Source organism: Macaca mulatta, chromosome 19, assembly GCF_049350105.2.
Source record: "Macaca mulatta isolate MMU2019108-1 chromosome 19, T2T-MMU8v2.0, whole genome shotgun sequence".
Classification (NCBI taxonomy): domain Eukaryota; kingdom Metazoa; phylum Chordata; class Mammalia; order Primates; family Cercopithecidae; genus Macaca; species Macaca mulatta.
In genome coordinates, this window is record NC_133424.1 from 56,039,712 (window position 1) to 56,061,165 (window position 21,454).

At 53.0% G+C, this 21,454-nt stretch overlaps 1 protein-coding gene and 1 long non-coding RNA gene across 3 annotated transcripts; one reads left to right on the top strand and one right to left on the bottom strand.

The window, feature by feature from the left end:
* On the bottom strand, positions 1-17,576 carry CADM4 (cell adhesion molecule 4). Of its 2 annotated transcripts, XM_015124158.3 has the most exons (9): positions 17,462-17,576; positions 5,450-5,596; positions 4,972-5,124; positions 4,590-4,724; positions 3,931-4,095; positions 3,717-3,807; positions 2,995-3,167; positions 2,042-2,170; positions 1-1,067 (listed from the first exon to the last, which is right to left on the bottom strand). In XM_015124158.3, exons 1-9 carry the CDS (start codon positions 17,523-17,525, stop codon positions 958-960), a joined length of 1,167 nt encoding a protein of 388 aa, XP_014979644.1. In that variant the 5' UTR covers positions 17,526-17,576; the 3' UTR covers positions 1-957. The 2 variants fall into 2 exon arrangements, with proteins under 2 accessions (XP_014979644.1, XP_028695089.1); XM_028839256.2 differs by lacking the exon at positions 5,450-5,596 and having other exon boundaries at positions 486-1,067.
* Positions 6,898-11,212, top strand: LOC144337563 (uncharacterized). Its single transcript, XR_013410771.1, has 3 exons — positions 6,898-7,101; positions 9,241-10,535; positions 11,121-11,212. It is a non-coding gene; the product is annotated as an uncharacterized LOC144337563 (long non-coding RNA).
* Positions 17,577-21,454: the final 3,878 nt, after the last annotated feature.

The following is a 21,454-nucleotide window of genomic DNA, read 5'->3' on the forward strand; positions in this document are numbered from 1 at the left end:
TTGTTCTCTCCTCAGTTTAATGGTGGTTAGTGAGATTGCCAAACCCCCTCCCCATTCCCCTCCCTGCCCCATACAAAATGTGTGTGTGGTTTTTTGTTTTTTTGTTTTTTGTTTTTTTAACAAGAAAAAGGGGGCAAAAGCCAGGAATGGGGAGAGGGGGGTGCAATCTGATATTTTTCATACAGACTTTTGATTTTTTAATATATTATATATAAAACCATAAAGACCACGAATCCTCCCCAAACTCCTTTCCCCCTCCCCGGGGGGCCTGGAGGAGAGATGGGGAAGGCCCCCCCAGGAGTGGGTGGACAGAGAGACAAATATGGATGGGACAGACGTTGGGGAGAAGGTAGAGAGAAGGGGAGCCCAGGAACCTGGGGAAGGGGGATTGGAGAAAAGGGTTGGGGCTGTCTCCCTCACTGCCCCCATCAAAGTTATGACACAAAGACACAGAATCCCTATTTCCACGCCCTCCCCCCACCCATCCCCCCACCGTGCAAACATGGCTTTGCAAAGAGGTGCCCAGAGCTCTGTGGAACTCTTACAATGGCTGGCATGGGGTCTAGGACCCCCAAAGAAATCTGTGTTCCCCTTCCCTACCCACCCCACCCTTCCCAGAAACTGACCCCCTCCCCACAAGACCTGGTTTTGTAGCCTAGGGGCCCTGGCCTTCCCCCAGTTATCTTCCCCCAACCCAATCCCTGCTGCCCTCCCTGGACTTGGGGGATCTGGACCTTTGGCCCCTGCCCTCTGGGGGACCCAGACCTCTGGGCCCTCACTTCTGGCCCTTGCAGAGACCAGGCATCCAACACCCCCATCCCTGCCCAAGCGTCTGAGGTGTTAGTGGTGGGGGGAGAAGCCCACCATCCCAGACTCTGGTAAATGTCTTTGCTGGTTCCTTGCAGCTGGCAGTGGGGGGGACCCCAGCCCAGGCCTAGGCCTGGGGTGGGGATAGGGTCAGATGAAGAATTCCTCTTTCCTCTTGTGTCCGTCGCTGCCGTTGAGGAAGGCTTCTCTTGCTTCTCCCTGTTCATCCAAGCCACTGGCTTCGTGGGTCAGATAGGAACCTGAGGGGGTGACAGACCCCCAGGGCAGGGAGGACATATTTGTGGACCCAGGAGTTGGACAGAAATATAGGGGAAGAGGGAGACAGACAAGGCAGATGCCAGACGAAGGAAGAGGGAGAAACCGAACCGAATACACAGGGAGAGGCAGAGAAAGAGGTAACAACAGAATTAGGAAGACTCCAAAAGCTCACCAAAAGTGCCACCCTTATCCCTTCTCTTGGAGGTATTTCCTTGCTCTGCTCCCAGCGAATTCAGCAATTAGGAAAATAAATTGCTTTATTCAAATCCATGCTCTTTTTTTTCCCCCTACTTTTTTGTATTTTTAGTAGAAAAGGGGCTTCGCCATGGTGCCCAGGCTGGTCTCGAACTCCTGGTCTCTCAAGTGCTTTACCCACCTTGGCCTCCCAAAGTGCTGGGATTACAAGCGTGAGCCACCGCGCCCACCCACAAATCTATGCTTTTAATTCAGCTTCTTTTTTTTTTTTTTTTTTTTTGAGACGGAGTCTGGCTCTGTCGTCCAGGCTGGAGTACAGGGGCCGGATCTCAGCTCACTGCAAGCTCCGCCTCCCGGGTTTACGCCATTCTCCTGCCTCAGCCTCCCGAGTAGCTGGGACTACAGGCGCCCGCCACCTCGCCCGGCTAGTTTTTGTATTTTTTAGTAGAGACGGGGTTTCACCGTGTTAGCCAGGATGGTCTCGATCTCCTGACCTCGTGATTCGCCCGTCTCGGCCTCCCAAAGTGCTGGGATTACAGGCTTGAGCCACCGCGCCCGGCCTAATTCAGCTTCTAAATTCTACCCCTTTTCGGAGTATTGTGCCGAAAGCCCCTCTCCCTTTGTCATCTTGGCCCCAGGTGCAGGGGGATTTGGAATCCAGCGCCTAGGCTCCGCCCTCTCGTTACCCTGGCCCTAGGCCCCGCCTCTTTCCGAGCCCCACAACCAACCAACCGCAGAGTCCAGGCCCCGCCCCACTCACCCTTCTGCCGTACCGAGCACCAGACCATGCCCACTAGCACACATATGATCAGAAACACCAGCAGCGCCAGGATGCCGCCCACAATGGCATAGGGAACCGACGTCTGAGCCTCTACCACCGCACCAGGGTCTGCCAGAGGGACAGGGCACAGGGCAAGGTAATCAGAGGACGGTCCCAGTCTGGCCCCATCGCTGCCAAACTTTTAAGCCATTCTGCACACGTCTAACCGCGCCCTTTTATGCGCCACACCCCTCAAAAATTACTGCCACCTTGTAGTCTCTTTACAGATGCTTGTTGGTTTGTACACTGCCCTACCCCTCCCCTGAGTCATGTTGCATTTTCCTTTTCTTTTTCTTGTTTTCTTTTGCAGAGACGGGGGTCTCGCTATGTGGCCCAGACTGGTCTTAAACTCCTGGGCTCAAGCGATCCTCCGGCCTAGGCCTCCCAAAGTACTGGGATTAGAGGCGTGAGCGATCGCACCCGGCCATCCCTTTTCTTTTGACTCAAGTTTCTTCCTCCACTAAGAAACAGGTCCAAGTCCCTTCCCACCTTGTCTAAAACGCTCCAAGTATTTAAAGTGCTGGGTTTCCAACTACTTCCAAATTTTCTGCCCCACCATCATAGAGCTAAACACAGAACAGCTGTGTGCTAGAGCCCATTCCAACCACTTTACATATTTAGCTCACATAATCTTCACAACAACCTTGTTATATAGGTGCTATTGTTTATTTCCACTTTCCTGATGGGTTAACTGAGGCGCAGACAGGTTCGGTTATCTGCAATAGAATGCAGCCAACCCGAATTTGAGCCCCGCGGGCCAGTCTGGTCCCAAAACGACAAGAACTCTGTTGGCTGCCGAACCCCTGAGTTATGTGGCCTCTTTGCCCAAGCCCAGCCCCCGCCACCTGGCGCCCCGCCCCCGCCCTGAGCCCTGCCCGCAGCCCTGCCCTCACCGTAGACCACGAGTACGTAGAGCGCCCTCGCATGGCCGTGCTTATTGGACGCCTCACAAGTGTAGGTGCCGTTATCCGCGGATACCAGGCCGGGAAGCGTGAGCGTCTCTCCCACGGCCTCCGCCCTCTCCGGCAAAGACTCATTCCCGCGGTTCCAGCGGATCTGGTTTGGCCTGGGTGGGGATAAAGTATAGTGAAAGTTAGGAACCCAGGTGCCAGCACCCAATTCTGACTTGTCAAGAATATAGACATGCAACTGTCATCCCGCAGGGACCTCCAAATAAGAGGCTTCCTGCTATCTCTTTACTTTATGGAAAACCAACAGTCCTGGGCCTACTTCCACCCATCACCGAGGTCTCAGGAATTCTAGCCCAGGCTGATCATGGTGGCTCATGCCTGTAATCCCAGCACTTTAGGAGGCTGAGATGGGAGGATTGCTTAGGGCCAGCAGTTCCAGACCAGTCTGGGCAACATAGAGAGACCCCGTCACTACAATTAATAATAATAATAGTAACAATAATAATAATAATAATTAGCCCTCCCACGCCATTCCATCCTCAGCAACCAGGAGTCCGAGGCTGCACAGCTTCAGTACTGGGGAGTCCGAGCCTCCAGATTCCTCCTCCCTCAGGATCCAGGAGTACAGGTCCCCAGCTCTCTCCTCCTTAGGACCCAGGAGTTCAAGTCCCTGGTCCCTGTTCTTCCAGGTCCCCAGCGCTCACCTGGGGTTTCCCGTGACAGCACACGTCAACACCAGCGTGTCTCCCTCCCTCACCACAGCTTGGGAGGCATGAATCCGGGCCGTGGGGGAGTCTGCCAGGCAAAAGTAAGAAGGGAGAATAGTTTCCAAGCCATCACGCGGGACAAGGGGGACCCTCCCGGGTTGCGGGTGGCTGGCGTTGGGATCCCTTGGGTCCTGGCCCGCGGGGCACTTACACTGCACATCCAGCACGTACTGCGTCTGCTTGCTGTGTCCGGAGGGCAGCGCCTGGTTCTGCGCCTCGCAGATGATGATACCACCGTCGTCCTTACGGTCCACACGAAACCGCACTGTGCTTGCCACACTCCAGACCTTGCCATTTTCCTGGCTGCTGCTCACTCCTGCCACACCCCGGCCAGACACTGTCAGGCTGCGATTTCGGCTTCATCCACCCACCCAAGCCAACCCAAAGCAGGCTATTTGCCAAGCTCCACCCCTTACCCACAGGCCCCGCCTCTTGTCCTCCAAGCTACGCCCCTCCCCTAACCAAGGCCACGTGCCTCCTCCCAAAGCTCTTCCCTCTTTCACCCTCATGCTTTCTCATCTATCAATCCATTTAATTGCTATATATATAAACATAAATCTATATATATACTTAGAGATGGGGTCTCACAATGCTGGCCAGGTTGAACTCCTGACCTCAAGCAATCCTCCCATCTCAGCCTCCCAAAGTGCTAGGACTCCAGGCGTGAGCCACTGCGCTTGACATCGACCGCTACATACTGAATGTCCAGTGTCTGTGAAAACCTGTGGCTCCTCTCCACATATAACCACATATAACCTCTCCTAAGTCCCACCTCCTCCCCACCCCTCATCAGCACTTGGCCCAGGTTACCTTTCAGCTCCTTGCGGTCGCGGTACCAACGCAAGGTGGCGGCCGGACGGGACCGCGGAACTAGGCAGCTGAGCTCCACCTCGCCGCCCTCTACCGCCTGCTCCCGGACCTCCACCACGGGATTCTCTGGGGCCACTGCCGCAGGAAGAAGGGAAGTAAGGGGTTAAAAAAGGCACGAACGTGGGTTCAAAGCAATCAAGCTGCCGTTTCCCAGTGACCAGAGGGAACCAGGGTCCCAGGTGGCAGGGGTCAAAGGGGAGAGGTCAGGAGCCAGATGCCCATCCCGGATGTTAAAAATAGTCATGGTCTGAAAGTCTCAGGAGAAGAGAGAAGCAGAGAAGAAAGGAGGAGAGGATGCACCCGACAAGGGGGAGGGCGTTACCTAGTACCGTGAGCGTGGCAATCTGGTGGTGGGTGTCTTCTGTGTAGAGCTGGCAGAAATAGCCCCCCTCATCCTCCAGGCGGGCATCTGAGAGCCGGATCCGCACCCGGCGTGGGGAGAACTCCTCAAGCTGGAAACGCTCATCCTTCAAGGCTAGAGAGAGTGAGGGGGAAGGTGTGAATTTCGGGAGTCCTGGCCTCACAAGTCCCACCCATCCAACAAGAGCTTAGAGTCCAGCCCTCTGCCTCATTTCTCCATCCATACCTATGAGTCTGAGGTGTCCAACTATTTACTCCCTTGAGAACCCAGCATTAGTCAAGTCCTCCTGCCTGCAGGACCAGCAGTCCAGGCCCCCAGCCCTTTCTTCTCCGAGACCCAGGAGACCAAACTCTCGGGTGTGTCCTCTTTCAGGACATGGGAGTCTGGGCCCCAGTCCTCTCTTCCTTTAAGACTCAGGAGTCTGGTCCCCAGCACTCACCACGGGTGCCATTGAAGAAGAGCGTCTGCCGGGCTGGGTTCTGGATGACAACTATGGACCCATCATACTGGTGCAGACGGCAGGTGATCTCAGCCACCCCACCCTCAGCCACTGTCACGTTCTCTGTCTGTACTTCCTGTCCTGCCCCTGGACGATTAGACAAAAAGACAGGATAGCAGACTCACTGAAAGCTGCATTTCAATTTTTTCTTTCTCCCTCTTCCCCATCCAAACCTCCAATTCCTCTCTTTCCCCTCATTCATTTCATTGTACTGAACATTTCCTGCAGGCTAGAGTCCAGGACAGGGAGGAAATCTGCTCCCTACTCTAAAAGAGCTGCAGTCAAGATTTAGTAAAAGGCCGGGCGCGGTGGCTCACGCCTGTAATCCCAGCACTTTGGGAGGCCGAGGCGGGCGGATCACAAGGTCAGGAGATCGAGACCACGGTGAAACCCCGTCTCTACTAAAACTACAAAAAATTAGCCGGGCGCGGTGGCAGGTGCCTGTAGTCCCAGCTACTTGGGAGGCTGAGGCAGGAGAATGGCAGGAACCCGGGAGGCAGAGCTTGCAGTGAGCCGAGATCGCACCACTGCACTCCAGCCAGGGGGACAGAGCGAGACTCCGTCTCAAAAAAAAAAAAAAAAAAAAAAAAAGATTTAGTAAAATATGCTCTAATGAGGGCAGCACAGGGCACATTAGGAGCCCAGAGCAAGGGGAGACTATTATAGAATTGCCTAGAGAGATGGGTAGCCAGAGAGGGTTCTGCAAGCAAGCTCCATTGGATCTGGATCTTAAAGAGTAAGCAGGAGGCCAGGCGCAGTGGCTCATGCCTGTAATCCCAGCACTTTGGGAGGCCGAGGCGGGCGGATCACAAGGTCAAGAGATAGAGACCATCCTGGCCAACATGGTGAAACCCCGTCTCTACTAAAAATACAAACAAACAAACAAACAAAAAAGTAGCTGGTTGTGGTGGCATGCACCTGTAGTCCCAGCTACTCAGGAGGCTGAGGCAGGGGAATCGTTTGAACTGGGGAGGCGGAAGTTGCAGTGAGCCGAGATTGAGCCACTGCGCCACTGCACTCCAGTCTGGGCGACAGAGCAAGACCCTGTCTCAAAAAAAAAAAAAGTAAGCAGGAGTTCACAAGGTGTGGGAGACTGCTGTGTGTTCACCAAGCCTCATCTTTCACACCTGGGCACATATTGTAGCCCGTTTGCAAAGATGGCTGTAATATTCTCCTGTTCCTGGACGTGCCCTTTGCAAATTGATTTTGCCATTCCTCCCATTGAGAAAGCACTCTGTCCCCCTACTAGTCTGGGTAAAACTTGCGAGTTGCTTTGACCAATAAAATTTGCTAGAAGTGATATTGAGCTTAGGCCTGAAGAGGCCTTGTAACTTCCACTCCTGCCCTAAGACTGTTACATGAAAATACCCAGACTAGTGTCTTTGCAGATGAACGATCACAGTGAAAGAGAAGCCCAGCCAGCAGCCAGCACCAACGGCCAGCTGTGTGAGTGAGGCCATCCTGGATCATCCAGCCCCAGCTGCCCCACCAGATGACAGCAGCAATACAAGTGACCCCAGTTGAGACCAATAAAAGATCTGCCCATCTGATACAGCCCAAACTGCTGAACCCCAGAATCATGAACAAATAAGGTGGTGGTTGTTTTAAACTCCTAAGTTGTGGGTGATCTGTTCTCTGCTAAAGTTAACTGATACAATACAGAATTAGGCTATATGTCCCAGCATCCTTTATACTTAGGTGGGGCCATGTGACCAATTCTGGCCAATGGGATGTAGGTGGAAGAGAAACACCTCTTGCAGCCTGACCCATCTCCCTCATAATCCTTCACACTGACTGAACAGAGAGGACTCCAGGGAGCCTAGAGGAGGGCAGGATCACAAGCCGGAAGGAACCTGGGTCTCTGACTGACTGTCCCCCATGACCTGCCTGTATAGGACTGTGATATGAGCAAGAAATATACCTTTTTGTTAAGTCATTGAGATTTCAGGGGTGTCTGTTACAGCGTTTAACCTACCCTGATTAATCCATCAGAAAAACAAGGTGGGGAATTAGAAAGGGGATGTTTCTAGCACCATCAGAGGAAAGAATTTAGGAAAACTGAAAGCCAAGACTAATCATCAGCATCACTACCATCATCTGTTGTCTTCAAAATAACAGTAACCCCCATAGCTAACAATTATTAGGTACTTGCAATGTTAGTCCCTGTGCTAAGGGCATTACCCATATAACTTACATTTAATCTTCACAATCCCTGTGTAAGGTAGGCATTATTATTATTATTAATAATAATAATATTGCTCTGTTTCCCAGGTTGGAGTGCAGTTGTGCGATCTCAGCTCACTGCAACTTCCACCTCCCAGGTTCAAGCGATTCTTCAGCCTCAGCCTCCCAAGTAGCTGGAATTAAAGGCATGCACCACCATGCTGGGCTAATTTTTGTTTTTAGTAGAGACAGAGTTTAGCCATATTGGCCAGGCTGGTCTCGAACTCCTGGCCTCAAGTGATCTGCCTGCCTCAGCCTCCCAAAGTCCTGGGATCACAGGTGCGAGCCACTGCGCCAGCCAATTATTATTATTATTTTTAATTTGAGACAAGGTCAGGCTACAGTGCAGTGGCACGCTCTCAGCTCACTGCAATGTCTGCCTCCCAGGCTCAAGTGATCCCACCTCAGCCTCCCCAGTAGCTGGAACTACAGGTGCACGCCATCACACCTGGCTAATTTTTGTATTTTTTTAGAGACGGACTTTCGCAGTGTTGCCCAGGCTGGTCTCGAACTCGCAAACTCAAGTGAACTGCCTGCTTCGGCCTCCCAAAGTGCTGGGATTACAGGCATGAGCCACTGTGCTCGGCCTATCCCCATTTTCCCGCATCCCCTTTTTTTGTTTTTTTTTTTAAGACGTTGTCTTGCTCTGTCGCCCAGGCTAGAGTGCAGTGGTGCAATCTTGGCTCACTGCAACCTCCACCTCTCGGGTTCAAGTGATTCTCCTGCCTCAGCCTCCCAAGTAGCTGGGATTACAGGTACCCACCACTGCACCTGGCTAATTTTTGTATTTTTAGTAGAGATGGGGTTTCATCATCTTGGCCAGGCTGGTCTGGAACTCCTGACCTCGTGATCCACCCTCCTCGGCCTCCCAAAGTACTGGGATTACAGGCTTGAGCCACTGCGTCCTGCTCCCATTCCCATTTTATAGGTGAGAAAATTGGCCCACAGAGATGAAATGACTTGCCCAAGTTCACAGCCAAGAGTGGCAGCGCCAAAATCTGCGTCCAAATCTCTGATTCTGTATTCTGCATCTGTATATCCACTCCCGGCTGTCTGGATTAAGTGTCCGTCATTGGCAGGGGGTTGTGAGATCCACTTGTGATGGGCCTTAAATGCCAACCTAGGAGATTGACTTTCATCCTAAGGGCTGGTGAAGGTTTTGAAGCAGGAAAATGCCATGATTAAATCTGGCTGTTTGTCTTTAAGTGCTGGATAACTATCCATGTCTTTTATATTCAGGTTCAGGGTTGCATTCATTCAGGAGTATATCCTGAGTATCACATAGGTTTTCAGGGGCTGAGTAGTCAGAGATGAGTTAGATGGGGTCCCTGCCCTTTAAGACTTTGGGAAGGTAGAAACCAATCACTGTAATCAGAAGTGTTACGTTCTCTGTAAGAGGATAGGTAACCTAATTTGGGAGTTGAGGGGTAGAAAAGATTATTTCTGGGGGATGGAGACAGAGACTTCTGGTTTCCTATTCTGACATCCATTTTTCCCTTTCTCCTCAGTAAAAGAAAAGAACACTGGTTGTATTTTATGGTTGCACTATGTCCAGCAGAAAAAGACATTTCTCAGTCTCCTTGCAGCAAGGTAAAACCATCTGATGAAATTTTGTCCAGTTGGATACAGGCCAAAATTTTGCATGACAATTTTGGGAGGACTTCCTGAAACAGGTGGACAAACCCTTTTTTCTACTGAGTCACCTTTGTGCCGCCCGGAACTAGCAGTGTGATGCACGGAATTTAGGCAGCCATATTGAACCATGAGGACAAGGGCAGTGGGAATGGTGGAACCAAGAGCTGGAAGGTGCCTGAGTCTCTGGTGAAGATGTGGAGCTGCTGTAACAGCCCTGGACTCCTACTTCTGGACTTCTTTGATGTTTGAGTGTAACACTTTGGGTATTTTTATTTTTAAAATTTATTTTAGAGATGAGGTCTCACTATGTTGCCCAGGCTGGACTCAAACTCTTATGCTCAAGCAGTCCTCCTGCCTCAGTTTCCTGAATAGCTGAAGCTATAGCACTTTGGGTATTTGAGCTACTATTTGAGGTTTATTTAGCACCTCCTGGAATATCAAGCTTAACGTGTCCAATCCTTGCCCCAGATATTTTCCTCCCCAAATTTTCTCAATCTCAATAAATGTCACCACCATTCAGCTGGTTGCTCAGGTCAAACACCTAGAAATCATTCAAGTTCTCTCCCTTTCTCTCATTCCCAATATCCATTCCATCAGCAATATCTGTCCATTCTACCTCCAAGACATATCCCAGATCTCATCACCTTTGTCTGCCTCTCCTACCCTCACTCTCATCCAGCATCATCCATCCCTCACTTGGACTCTGCAAGAGGCTACTCGTGGGTCTCTCTGCATCCCTGTCTGCCTCCTCCAAGGCCATTCTCCACCCAGTGGCCGGATGGATTTTTCAAAGAGGTAAATCAGATCAATTCATCCCTGTGCTTAAAACCCTCCAAGGGCTGCCCATAACATGTACAGTAAAATAGAGACCCCTTCCCGGGGACTTCAAGGTGCTTATGGCCTGGCCCCTCTCTGACTTCACTTCACTCTGGGCTCGCTAGCCTTGCTGTCCCTCAAACATGCTGAGCTCGTTCCCCCAACAGGGCCTTTTTCCTTTTCTTCCTTCTGCCTAGAATATTCTTCTCCCCACCTCCCACCCCCCATCTTCCCAGGGCTGACTCCTGTTCCCATTTGGGTCTCAAATCATATCAGTACCTTCTCAGAGAGGCCTTCCCTCTCTGCTCATCCCTTCACCTTTAGAACACTCTCTTTTCTTTTAAGAGACAAAGTCAGCCTGGTGCAGTGGCTCATGCCTATAATCCCAGCACTTTGGGAGGCCAAGGCGGGCACATCAGGTATTCAAGACCAGCCTGGCCAACATGGCAAAACCCCACCTCTACTAAAAAATACAAAAATTAGCCAGGCATGGTGGTGCACACCTGTAGCCCTGGCTACTCAGGAGGGTGAGGCAGAACTGCTTGAACCCGGGAGGCAGAGGTTTCAGTGAGCCGAGATCAAGCCACTGTACTTCAACCTGGGTGACAGAGTGAGACTCCGTCTTAAAAAAAGAGAGAGAGAGAGAGAGAGAGAGAGAGAGAGAGAGAGAGAGAGACAGGTTATTGCCCTGTTGCCCAGGCTGGAGTGCAGTGGGGTGCAATCATGGCTCACCATAGCCTCGAACTGCCTCATCCTCTCACCTCAGCCTCCCAAGTAGCTGGGACTACAGGCTTCTCCCACCACACTTGGCTAATTTTTGTGTGTTTTTTTTTATGGAGACAGAGATTCTCTATGTTGCCCAGGCTGGTCTCCAACTCCCGGGCTCAAGGGATCCTCCTGCCTCGGCTTCCCAAAATGCTGGGATTACAGGCGTGAGCCACTGCGCCTGGCCCAAAACACTTGCTATTTCCTCACCATTGCTTTATTTCTTCTACGAAGATTTCACTGGAATTATCAGATTAATTTGCTTATTTGTTTACTGTCTGTTTGTCGCCCATGACTGGAATATATACTCTAGGAAGGCAGGGATATAATCCACTGGCTTTACTGCTGCACCCCTAGTACCTAGAAGAGTGCTTGGCACCTGATAAGTGCCTGGGGAACTTGCTGCATGAATTACATGTGTCAGATGGGATCTGTTTGTCTTTCCTTTTTCTTTCTTTCTTTTCTTTCTTTCTTTCTTTCTTTCTCTTTCTTTCTTTTCTTTCTTTTCTTTCTCTCTCTCCTTCCTCCCTTCCTTCCTTCTCTTTCTCTTTCTTTTTTTTTCTTTTTTTGAGATAAGATCTCACTCTGTCACCCAGGCTAGAGTGCAGTGGTGCAATCATAGCTCCCTGTAACCTTGAACACGTGGGCTCAAGCGATCCTCCCACCTCAGGCTACCAAACAGCTAAGACTACAGAGATGCTAGCCATGCCCAGCTAATTAAAAAAAAAAAAAAAATTTTTTTCTTTAGAGATGGGGGGGGTCTCAATATCTTGCACAGGTTGCTCCTGAACTCCTAGGCTCAAGCAATCCTCCTGCCTTGGCCTCCCAAAGTGCTGGGATTATAGGCATGAGCCACTGCAGCTGGCCCAGACAGAATCTCATTTTAGCCTGACAACAACTTTGTGACATCATTATTTTCATCTTAAACACTTAGGTCGATCCCAGATCAACCACTTGCCATCTGTGTGACCTGGGGGCAAGTGACCTTACCTTTCTGAGCCTCAGTTGCCTCATCTATAAAATGGGAATGATGCCAGTGCCTGCCTTGTAAGGATGAGCCCCGTGCCTAAAGCTCAGGGAGCCCTCTCTGCAAGCCTGTTTTAGTACAGCCTCCGGAAACATGCCCATGGATGTGAAAACTGGCATGCACATTCTGGCGCTTTTAAAAACATCTCGAAGCCTGTCATAGATCTGGACCTCAAGGCTGGTTCAGTGCTAGCCCCCCATTTTACAGATGTGGAGAATGAGGCTTAGCAGGTCCCAGGCAAGTTGGTGGCAAAATTCACCATCTCCTGGGAGTCATCAGGTTCCTCTCAATCTGCCCCCACGAAATTTATCCCCTACTCTCTGCTTGAGGGTGCACATGGGGTGATGGTGGGGGGCTTTTGTCTTACTCCCTCCCCCTCCTGAGGAGTCAGTAACCAACAGTGTCTGTGCCTGGAATATTAATGTCTCAGCAGCTTTTGTTTGGGGGGTTGAGGGTGGTGGGGGCGGGACTTTCTGGTCAGAGAGGGGCTGAGCTTGGGGACTGAGGCACTGGCCCTTTAAACTGTGTTGACAGCCAGGAGTCGTCACGGGGATGGTGCTTGGAAAAAGGGACAGGGGAGGGTTTGGGAAAGAGTGGCAGAGCAGGTAATGCGTAGGACCCAGGAATCCAGCCCCCAATTACCTCCTCTCCCAGGACCCAGGAGTCTAGGCTCCCAGCCCCTCCTCCATCAGGTTCCAGGAGTCTGGAACCCCGGTTTCTTTCCCCCTTAGACCCAGGAATTCAGCCCCCAACCACCTCCTCTCTCAGGTTCCCGAAATCCAGACCCCTAGCCCCCTTTTCGATCAGGACCCAGGAGTCTGGGCTTTCAGCAGCCCCTTCCTTCAAACCTAGGAGTCAGAGTCCCCAGCCCTGTCCCAGCTTAGACACAGGAGTCTGGGCCTCCAGCCCCCTCCTCCTTCAGGACCCAGGAGCCAGGGGTCCAGAGTACACAGCTGGTGGATGTTTCCACGGAGACTAAGCAGGGTGGGGGGAGCGCTTCCTGGGTCCTGAGTCAGCGAATACCCAAGGGAGTCTCAAGGTCATAGTTCCGGGAAGGTCACAACCACCCACTCTGTATCCGCTCCCCAGGGGGCTCCTGGCATCCTGCCTCCTTCCCCCTTCCTCCCCTAGGGAGGTGGTACATCCCTGCGTCCTGACCGAACCCCCCTCAGCCCCCCATCAATGGCGGAGTCCGAACATCCTCGCACAAAGCGTCAATTCTTTCCCAGCTCAGCCTTGTGAAGGCGCCTGTATTCGCAGGACCTAGGCATCAGGGTCTCAGCCCCTCCTCCCTCAGAAACCTGGAGTGGAACCCCCCGCCTCCAGCCCCTTCCTCCCTCAGGACCCAGGAGTCTGTATCCCCATCCCTTCCTCCCTCAAGACCTGGAGTGTGGACTCCCAGCCCCCTTTTCCTTCCGGACACAGGAGTTCCAGCCCTCGGCCCTCTCCTCCCTTAAACGCAGGAGTCTAAGACCCCAGCCGCCTTCTCCCTGAGACCCAGGAGTCTAAGACTCCAGCCACCTCCTCCCTGAGAAACAGGAGTCTACGACCCCAGCCCCCTCCTCCCTTAAACTCAGAAGTCTAAGACCCCAGCCCCCTCCTCCCTCAGACTCAGGAGTCTAAGACCCCAGCCCCCTCCTCCCTCAGACTCAGGAGTCTAAGACCCCAGGCCCCTGTCCCTCAGACCCAGGAGCCTAAGACCTCAGCCCCTTCCTCCTTGAGACCCAGGAGTCTAAGACCCCAGCTCCCTCCTCCTTCAGACCCATTAGTCTAGGCCCCAAGACCCTCCTCCATCAGACCCAGGAGTCCAGGCCCCCAGCCCCTCCTCTCTTGGAAACTTTTGACTCTAAGTCCCCAGTCCTCAACCCCTAGAACCAGAGTTCTGCCTTTCCTCAACCCTGTGTCCCCTCCCATCTGGGGACCTTGGCATCAGGTGGGGGCGTAGGGGTGAGTCAGCAGCCTCATATACAATGTCCCCGCTGTGGCCCCCACATTCCTGGGATATTCGGGACTCCCTGGATTCCAGGCCTCAGGCCCAGCCAGGAAGTGGGGAGTCCTCCAGAGGTCCTCCCTGGGTGTGGGGTACGGGAGGAATTCCTGCTCCGGGAAGGGTGCAGGCCTGCACTGAGCTCCCACTGTCCGAACCTCCACCCCCAGTGCCCTGTATTCACACCCCCTTCCCAGAAGAGCCCAGGCTCAGCGCCTGCCCCTTGCTCCACTGGGTGCCCACGGAGAAGCCTGTGTGCCTGCTCCCTGTGGGCCTGGGGTCTGCAAAGGCGAAAACCAGTGGGTGCTTGGGTCCTGGTGCCACAGGCCATTGGATGCTGGTGGGTCTGTCTCCAGGCCACCCCCCACCCCTCCCAGAGAGAGAAAGCTGCCTTTGTGTTCTCCAAGATGGGGACAGGCCAGGCTCGCACGACATTAACCCAGCCTTAGGCCCCAGCACTGCTGTGTCTAAGGTCTTGGAATCCATTGCAGAACCTGACCCCCACCCCCAGGCTCTGGGGACACAGGCGCCTGGCTCATGGGTGGGTGGGTGGGGGGGTCAGTGATAGAAACCTCCAAAACCTGTTCCTTGGGGTGACTCACAATGGAGGGAGGGTCCCCCTCTTCTCAGAGTGGTTGGTCAGAATTTTAGCAGGAAAAAGTGAGTCACCCTGGGAGGAAAACATTATTTGGGGATCAACAACTGCCCCCTCCACAAGGCCCCTCAACTCCTAACCGCCTCTCTATTCTTTCTTTGTATTGGATATCTGTTTCCTCTGCTCCTTTCTGTTCTACCCAGTTTCTGGCTGCGGGTCCCCGTTTCTGCCTGGGTGCATCTCTGGACAGTCAGCCCATCCCTCCCTCTCCCTTCCTCTCCTCTGCCCACCCTGGATCCTTCTTCTTTGGGCATAAATCTCATCATCTTCTTCTGGTATGCTCAGAAGATGAATGAAGCAGGAGAGAAAGAACATGTTTTTAAAAATGGCGCAAATGTACCCCATCTCCCCTGATTTCTGCTGGCTGGGCAAAGTGAGAGAGGAAGGAGTGACTAAGAGAGAAATGTGGGAACAACAGATACCCACTAAAATGTGGTGGCCAAGGCCACTCAGAAATATCCAATGGAAAGGAAAGCAGGAAGGATCCTCCAAGACCACATGCTATAGCTTCCTACCCCATGCTTTACAGAAGGGGAAAGTAAGGCCCAGAGAGGGACAAGGACTGATGCAAAGTTATACCAAAGGGTCCTGGGTAAGGCTTGGACCCAAGTTCCTTAGCTCCCAGTTGGGAGCTCTTCCCATGACACCAAGCTCAGTTTCTACTTGTAAAAGTCACATACCATGTACTTTAGAGAAAGTTTACAGAGAGGATTAGGGTGCCAGAAAGCAGTGACTTGGAAATCAAACGAGGGACAGGGCTGTAGACCTAACTCCCAGAAGCACCAGAGAAAGGCTTTTGCACGGAGCGGGTGGTCACCTTAAGCTATATTCTGATCCTGAGAATTCAAAGTCTGATGATTCTAAGCTGCCAAGATTCTAAATGTCATAGATATCAAAATCCAGGAACTCCAAGACATCAAGATTTCACGATTTTCAAGACGTCAAGATGCTAGCATGCTAACACCATCAAGGTTCTAGAACTTTAAAGTTGTCAAAATGCTAAAGCCTTCTGGATTCTAGAATCCTATAGATGTCAGTATTCTAGAGTACCCTCAGGTTCTTTGTTTACTGGATTCATTAGTTCCAGGATTCTATGAGCCTGGTGTCTAGCCTAAAAAATAAAGGTAAATTAAAATTGATGGAAATGTCACTGGGGTACCAAAGTTCTCATCTGGGAAATTGTGGCTTGTCTGTTGCAAAGAAAGGAGGTAATGATGCAAGTTCTAAAGCAGTCACAGAAGACTAGAGAAGAAAGAAAGGCAGACAGTGAGAGGACAGCTTTGCCCCTCACCCTGGCCGAAGTGAAGGTGGCTCTGCCTCAAACCCTGGAGTGGGGAACGTGTAACCACACTCAACTTGCCAGAAAACCCTTCACAGTCTGAGCTGGCGTTCCCTTTCAGGTCACTGAGTTCAACATCCTCACTTTACAGAAAGAGAAACAGAAGCCTGGAGAGAGGGAGGTGTTTACCATTGGCTGCAATGGCAAATGGCAAGAGCCAAGATTTAAGCCCAGGGTGCCAGCCCCGTGCCACCTGATCACAACTCCTCTCACCAATCTCTGCAGAACACCCAGCCCTCCTGCTTCTGCCCAGCCACCTTCCAATCCTCTGTTCCTTCCAAAAGTGGCCTTATCCACCAGGGAGGGGTGACCCGTGGCAGGTTCGAGACTCGCACAGTGTGAGAGTGTGTGTGGGTGACATTTCCTGACCTTGTCCCCAGTTTCAGGGTCACCCGACCTTGGGGGTCTCCAGCTTCTCACAGTGTGTGATGAGGGTATGTGGATGGCTCCCTGGATGTCCCGGACAGGGGCTTCTCTGTGTCAAGCCTGGGTGTGTGAATGGGTGAGGAGGGTTTGGAGAGACATTCGCTGAATCCACGTGTGTGCCTTCATGCCAAGGTCCCCCATTCTTACTTCCCTGCACACATGCACAGATGTTTCCCCCCCGGGCTCTTTAGAATGCCCTGCCTGACTGAATTCCTCTCCAGGGGCACAGAGGGATAGAGAGAGGGAGGAAGGAAGGATGGGAATGGGAGATCCCGGGATGGAGGCTGTAAGGGTAGAGAGAGGAGGCACAGCAGAAAGACAGGGATGGAGATAGTGGGACAGAGAAGGGGGAAGGAGACAGGTGACAGAAAGGGCTAGAGAAACGAGTGACAGAAAGACAGGGGACAGAGAGACAAGGGGATGGGGCAGATAGGGGACAGAGGAAAAGGGACAGAAAAACAAGGGTGACAGCGAGACAGAGACAGGGACCAAGAATAGGGACAGAGAGGGAGGGCAGAAATCCGGGGGAAAGAGAATAGAGAGGATGATGGAGGGGACAGAGTGACCCAGGAAAAGGGGACAGAGACCAGGGGACAGAGGTAAGGGACAAAGACAGAATAGATGAGGAACACGGAGGCAAGGAGAGAGGTAGACAGACAGAAGGAGGGACAGGACTTCGAGACTGAGGGACAGAGGACAAGGGTAGGGGGACGAGGAGCCGGACGGGGGGAAGGGGGGATTTAGAGACGGGCGGACAGAGGGACGCAGAGACTGGACAGGACAGCGGGACGGGCCTGGGGAAGGCGGACTCGTGTGTGTGGGGGGGTCTCGGGCCCTTTGTCCCCGCCGGGATCCGGCCTGCGCGGGTGGGGGGGCTGCGGCACGGCGGCCGGGACCCGCGCCCCCTCCCCCGCTCGTCGCTCCCGGCTCCCGGCCCGCGCTGCGCTTTGTCCCGGGGAGGGGGCCCGGCCCGGCCCCGCGCGCATTGTTCGGCCTCTGCGGCCCCGAGGCGGCCGGGCTGTCACCACGGCGCGACCCCCGCCCCAGCCCGCCCGGCCGACCCCGGCCCCCGACCCTACCTGGCCCCGCCGCGGCCGCCCACAGCAGCAGCAGCGGCCACTGGAAGCGCCGGGCCCGGCCCATGGTGCCGCCGCCGCCGCCGCCGCCGCTCGCTCCCGGCCCGGCACCTGCACCGCCCGCGCCGCCCGCCCCGCCCCCCGCGCCCCGCCCCCTGCCCGCCCGGGGGCGGGGCGCCGAGGCCGGGGCGGGGCCGGGGCCGGGGAGGGGAGGGGAAGACGGAGGAGAGGTTCGGAGACAATGAGGGGGACGGCACGGTGGGGGAACGGTGCGGGGTGCGAGCGCCGGAGAGGAGAGGGGTGAGGAGGGCGGGAAGGGGTGCGCAGGAGGGCGACAGCGTCGTGGGAGCAGGTGGGGGATCTGGGTGAGCGCGGGAAACGGGGGGTGTTGGGTAAGGGTGCTGCGTGCGGGCCCAGGTGCTCCGCGCGAGGTTGCAGAGTTGCTGGCATGCAGGGTGCGTGCGCTGCGCGGAGGGGAGGGTGGCAGGGAGTTGCTGGAGGCAGTGAGAGGGTGGGAGCGTGGGCGTCGTGGGGTGCGGTGTGTGCGAAGGGAGAGCGTGGCCAGCGTGACGGGAGAGCGTAAGGGAGGGAGTGCGACGTGGGAAAGGTGAGTGTGAGAGGCGTGCTGCGGGCAGGTGGGTGTCTGGAGTCTAGCGAGAGGCTGTGAGCTGAGCCGCCGGGACAGGGGAGGCTTCAGCGGGAGGTCCACAGGGTCTGGAGGTCGAGGCAGGTCAAGGATCTCCCAGGGCAGGGCGAGGCTGGGGCTCAGGAGTGGGGCGGGGTTAGTTCCCTCCTTCCCTCTCTCCTGTCCTGACCTGAAAACCCCGTGTTTCCGCGTCATTCCCCGGGAGGGGCCCCCTGAAAGTGAACTAACTGGAAGGAAGCCTGAATCGTGGGTCCCAGGAGGGAGAGGCTCCTGTGAACACCTTCCAGACTCTGGCGTCCCCTTTCCTCCCTGCTGTCTTCCTGCCCCAGCCTCTCACCCTCTCTCTGCATGTATTTGCCTCTGCCCTTCCTCTCTCCCCATCTTTGAGGCTGACTCATCCCTCCAGACTTAGATCCCTTCTCCCTCCTGGGAGTGGGTTTCCCTGAGCGCACTTCTGTGACACCCTGTAAACCTGATGCGGGATCATTACCTATGGAACCCAGAAGGAGTGAGAAACCATGGAAAGAAGACCTCGACCTCTCTCATGCCCATTTGTCAGGTAAACTGAGGTCCAGAAGTGCCAATTATGAACATCTTTCCTTCCCCCTCCCGCCCAGACGGAGTCTCACTCTGTTGCCCAGACTGGAGTGCAGTGGCACAATCTCGACTCACTGCAACCTCTGCCTCCCGGGTTCAAGCGATTCTCCTGCCTCGGCCTCCCCAGTAGCTGATTAGCCCGCCACCACACCTGGCTAATTTTTATACTTTTAATAGAGATGGGGTTTTGCCATGCTGGCCAGGCTGGTCTTGAACTCCTGACCTCAGGTGATCCACCTGTGTGGGCCTCCCAAAATGTTGGGATTACAGGCGTGAGCCACCATGCCAGGCTGAAAATCCTTACTTTTTATTCCTACTAAAAATTTTTACATCCAGGCCCACAAGGGACTTCAGCTTCACACACCCTTCACACACCTTTTCTGTCCTCAGTGCCCAGCTTCCAGTATCCTTTCTGACCTCAAGACCAAAGCTACCATCAACCCTTGTGTCCCAGGACCATGGCTCCCAGCGTCCTCTCTTTCCCTAGCTCCCATCAACTCCTGTGTCCTCAGGACCATGGCTTCCAGCATCCTCTCTGTCCCTTGGGTGCAAGCTCCCATCAACCCCTGTGAAGCAGGACCATGGCTCCCAGCATCCTCTCTGTTCTCAGGATCCAAGCTCCTATCAACTCCTGCGTCCCCAGGACGGTGGATCCCAGTGTCCTCTCTGTCCTCAGAGCCCAAGCTTCTAACTGTCCCTGTGTCCCCAGATCCATAACCCCGAGCAACTTCCTTCTGTTTCAGTCCTCAGCTTCCCAGCTTCTGTAGACTGGGGAAAAGATAGTCTCTAATCCTCCTTCCAGGGCTCACATTATGTGACTTTTGCTAGATGGGAGAGGAATGTTTGACCTGCCTTTGGGATACTGGTTCAAGGGGTAACTAGTAGTTGTCTTTTCCTGCAGGAGCCAATAGGCCCCCTCGCTCAGGACTCTGACAGATGTCTCCTGCTCCAACTGAAGGGGAACCTTGGGAGATGTTGGTTTGGTTCTCACCTGTCATCCTTAAGTCCCACCATTCCATATGAAGACATCATGAGAGTAGTGGTCCTGACAGGCGCATTGGCTCACGCCTGTAATCCCAGCACTTTGGGAGGCCAAGGCGGGCCAATCACTTGAGGTCAGGAGTTTGAGATTAGCCTGGCCAACATGGTGAAACCCTGTCTTTTCTAAAAAAAAAAAAAAAAAAAAAAGGCCGGGCACGGTGGCTCACGCCTGTAATCCCAGCACTTTGGGAGGCCGAGGCGGGCGGATCACAAGGTCAGGAGATCGAGACCACAGTGAAACCCCGTCTCTACTAAAAAAAAAATACAAAAAATTAGCCGGGCGCGGTGGCGGGCGCCTGTAGTCCCAGCTACTCAGGAGGCTGAGGCAGGAGAATGGCGTAAACCCAGGAGGCGGAGCTTGCAGTGAGCCAAGATCGCGCCACTGCACTCCAGCCTGGGCGACAGAGTGAGACTCCGTCTCAAAAAAAAAAAAAAAAAAAAAAAAATTAGCCAGGTGTGGTGGCACGTGCCTGTAATCTCAGCTACTTGGAAGGCTGAGACAAAATAATCCCTTGAACCTGGGAGGCAGACGTTGCAGTGAGCTGAGATCATGCCACTGCACTCCAACCTGGGTGACAGAGAGAGACTCAGTCTAAATAATATTAATAATAATAAATAGAATAGAAGTCCTGTCCCCATCCTACTCCAGGGTACCCTGTCCATGAGGGATTTAGTGCAAGTGACAGCAAGTCCAACCCAACTGGTTTGAGAGAAAGAGAACTGGTTCACACATAACAAAAAGTCCCTGTATGGTTGGCTTTGGCAAGGTCTGTCAATCTCTGTCCTAAGGATGCATGGCTCCCCTCCTGTAGCAAGATGGCTGGCAGATACCCCTGAGGCCAGATTCACATTTGGGGTGATTAAGATTCTGCAAGAGAGAGACAACCTTTATTTCACACAGCTTTTCAATTGTTTTCTGTCCCTGGTGAGACTCGGAGACCTAGCTCTTGCTTGGTTTCTAAACTTTCAATAACACCGTTTTTGCTTAAGTCAGCACAAACAGATTTTATTTCTTGCAACCAAAGATTCCTGAACAAAAACTTCAGAGTCATTAACAATGAGGTCCTGATCACAAGCTATGGTATAGGACACGAGAAATTTGTCGCTAGCCTCAATATCTGCTGGAGGGCATCATGGAATAAGTATTTCTATCCTCTGATCCCCACTGTACGGCATCATGGGATATATAATCCTAACCTTCAATCTCTGCCATAGGGTTTCATAGGCAATGCAGTCCTAGCCTCAATATGTTGTAGGGAATTATGGGAAAGGTGAAATTATCCTCAATTAGAATATAGAGTATCTCCGAAAATGTCATTTTAGCCTCATCTCTGCTGTAGGGCATCATGGGAGATATACTTCTGGTCTAATTTTTGTTGTAAGTTGCCATAGAAGATGCAGTCTTTCCTTTCCTTCCTTCCCTTTTTTCTTTTCTTTCTTTCTTTTCCTTTCTTTTTTTTTTTTTTTTTTTTTTTTTTTTATGTAGAAACAGGGTTTCTTGCTATGCTGCCCAGGCTGGTCCTGAACTTCTGGGCTCAAGCAATTCTCCTGTCTTGGCCTCCCAAAGTGCTGGGATTACAGGCATGAGCCATTGCACTCAGTCCCTTCTCTCCTTTCTTTCGTCATCACCTGCCATGTTCCAGGCACTAGGAATAAATTACCAAGTAAATAAAAGGCCTTGCCTTCCATGGCAATTATAATGGGGAAAGTTA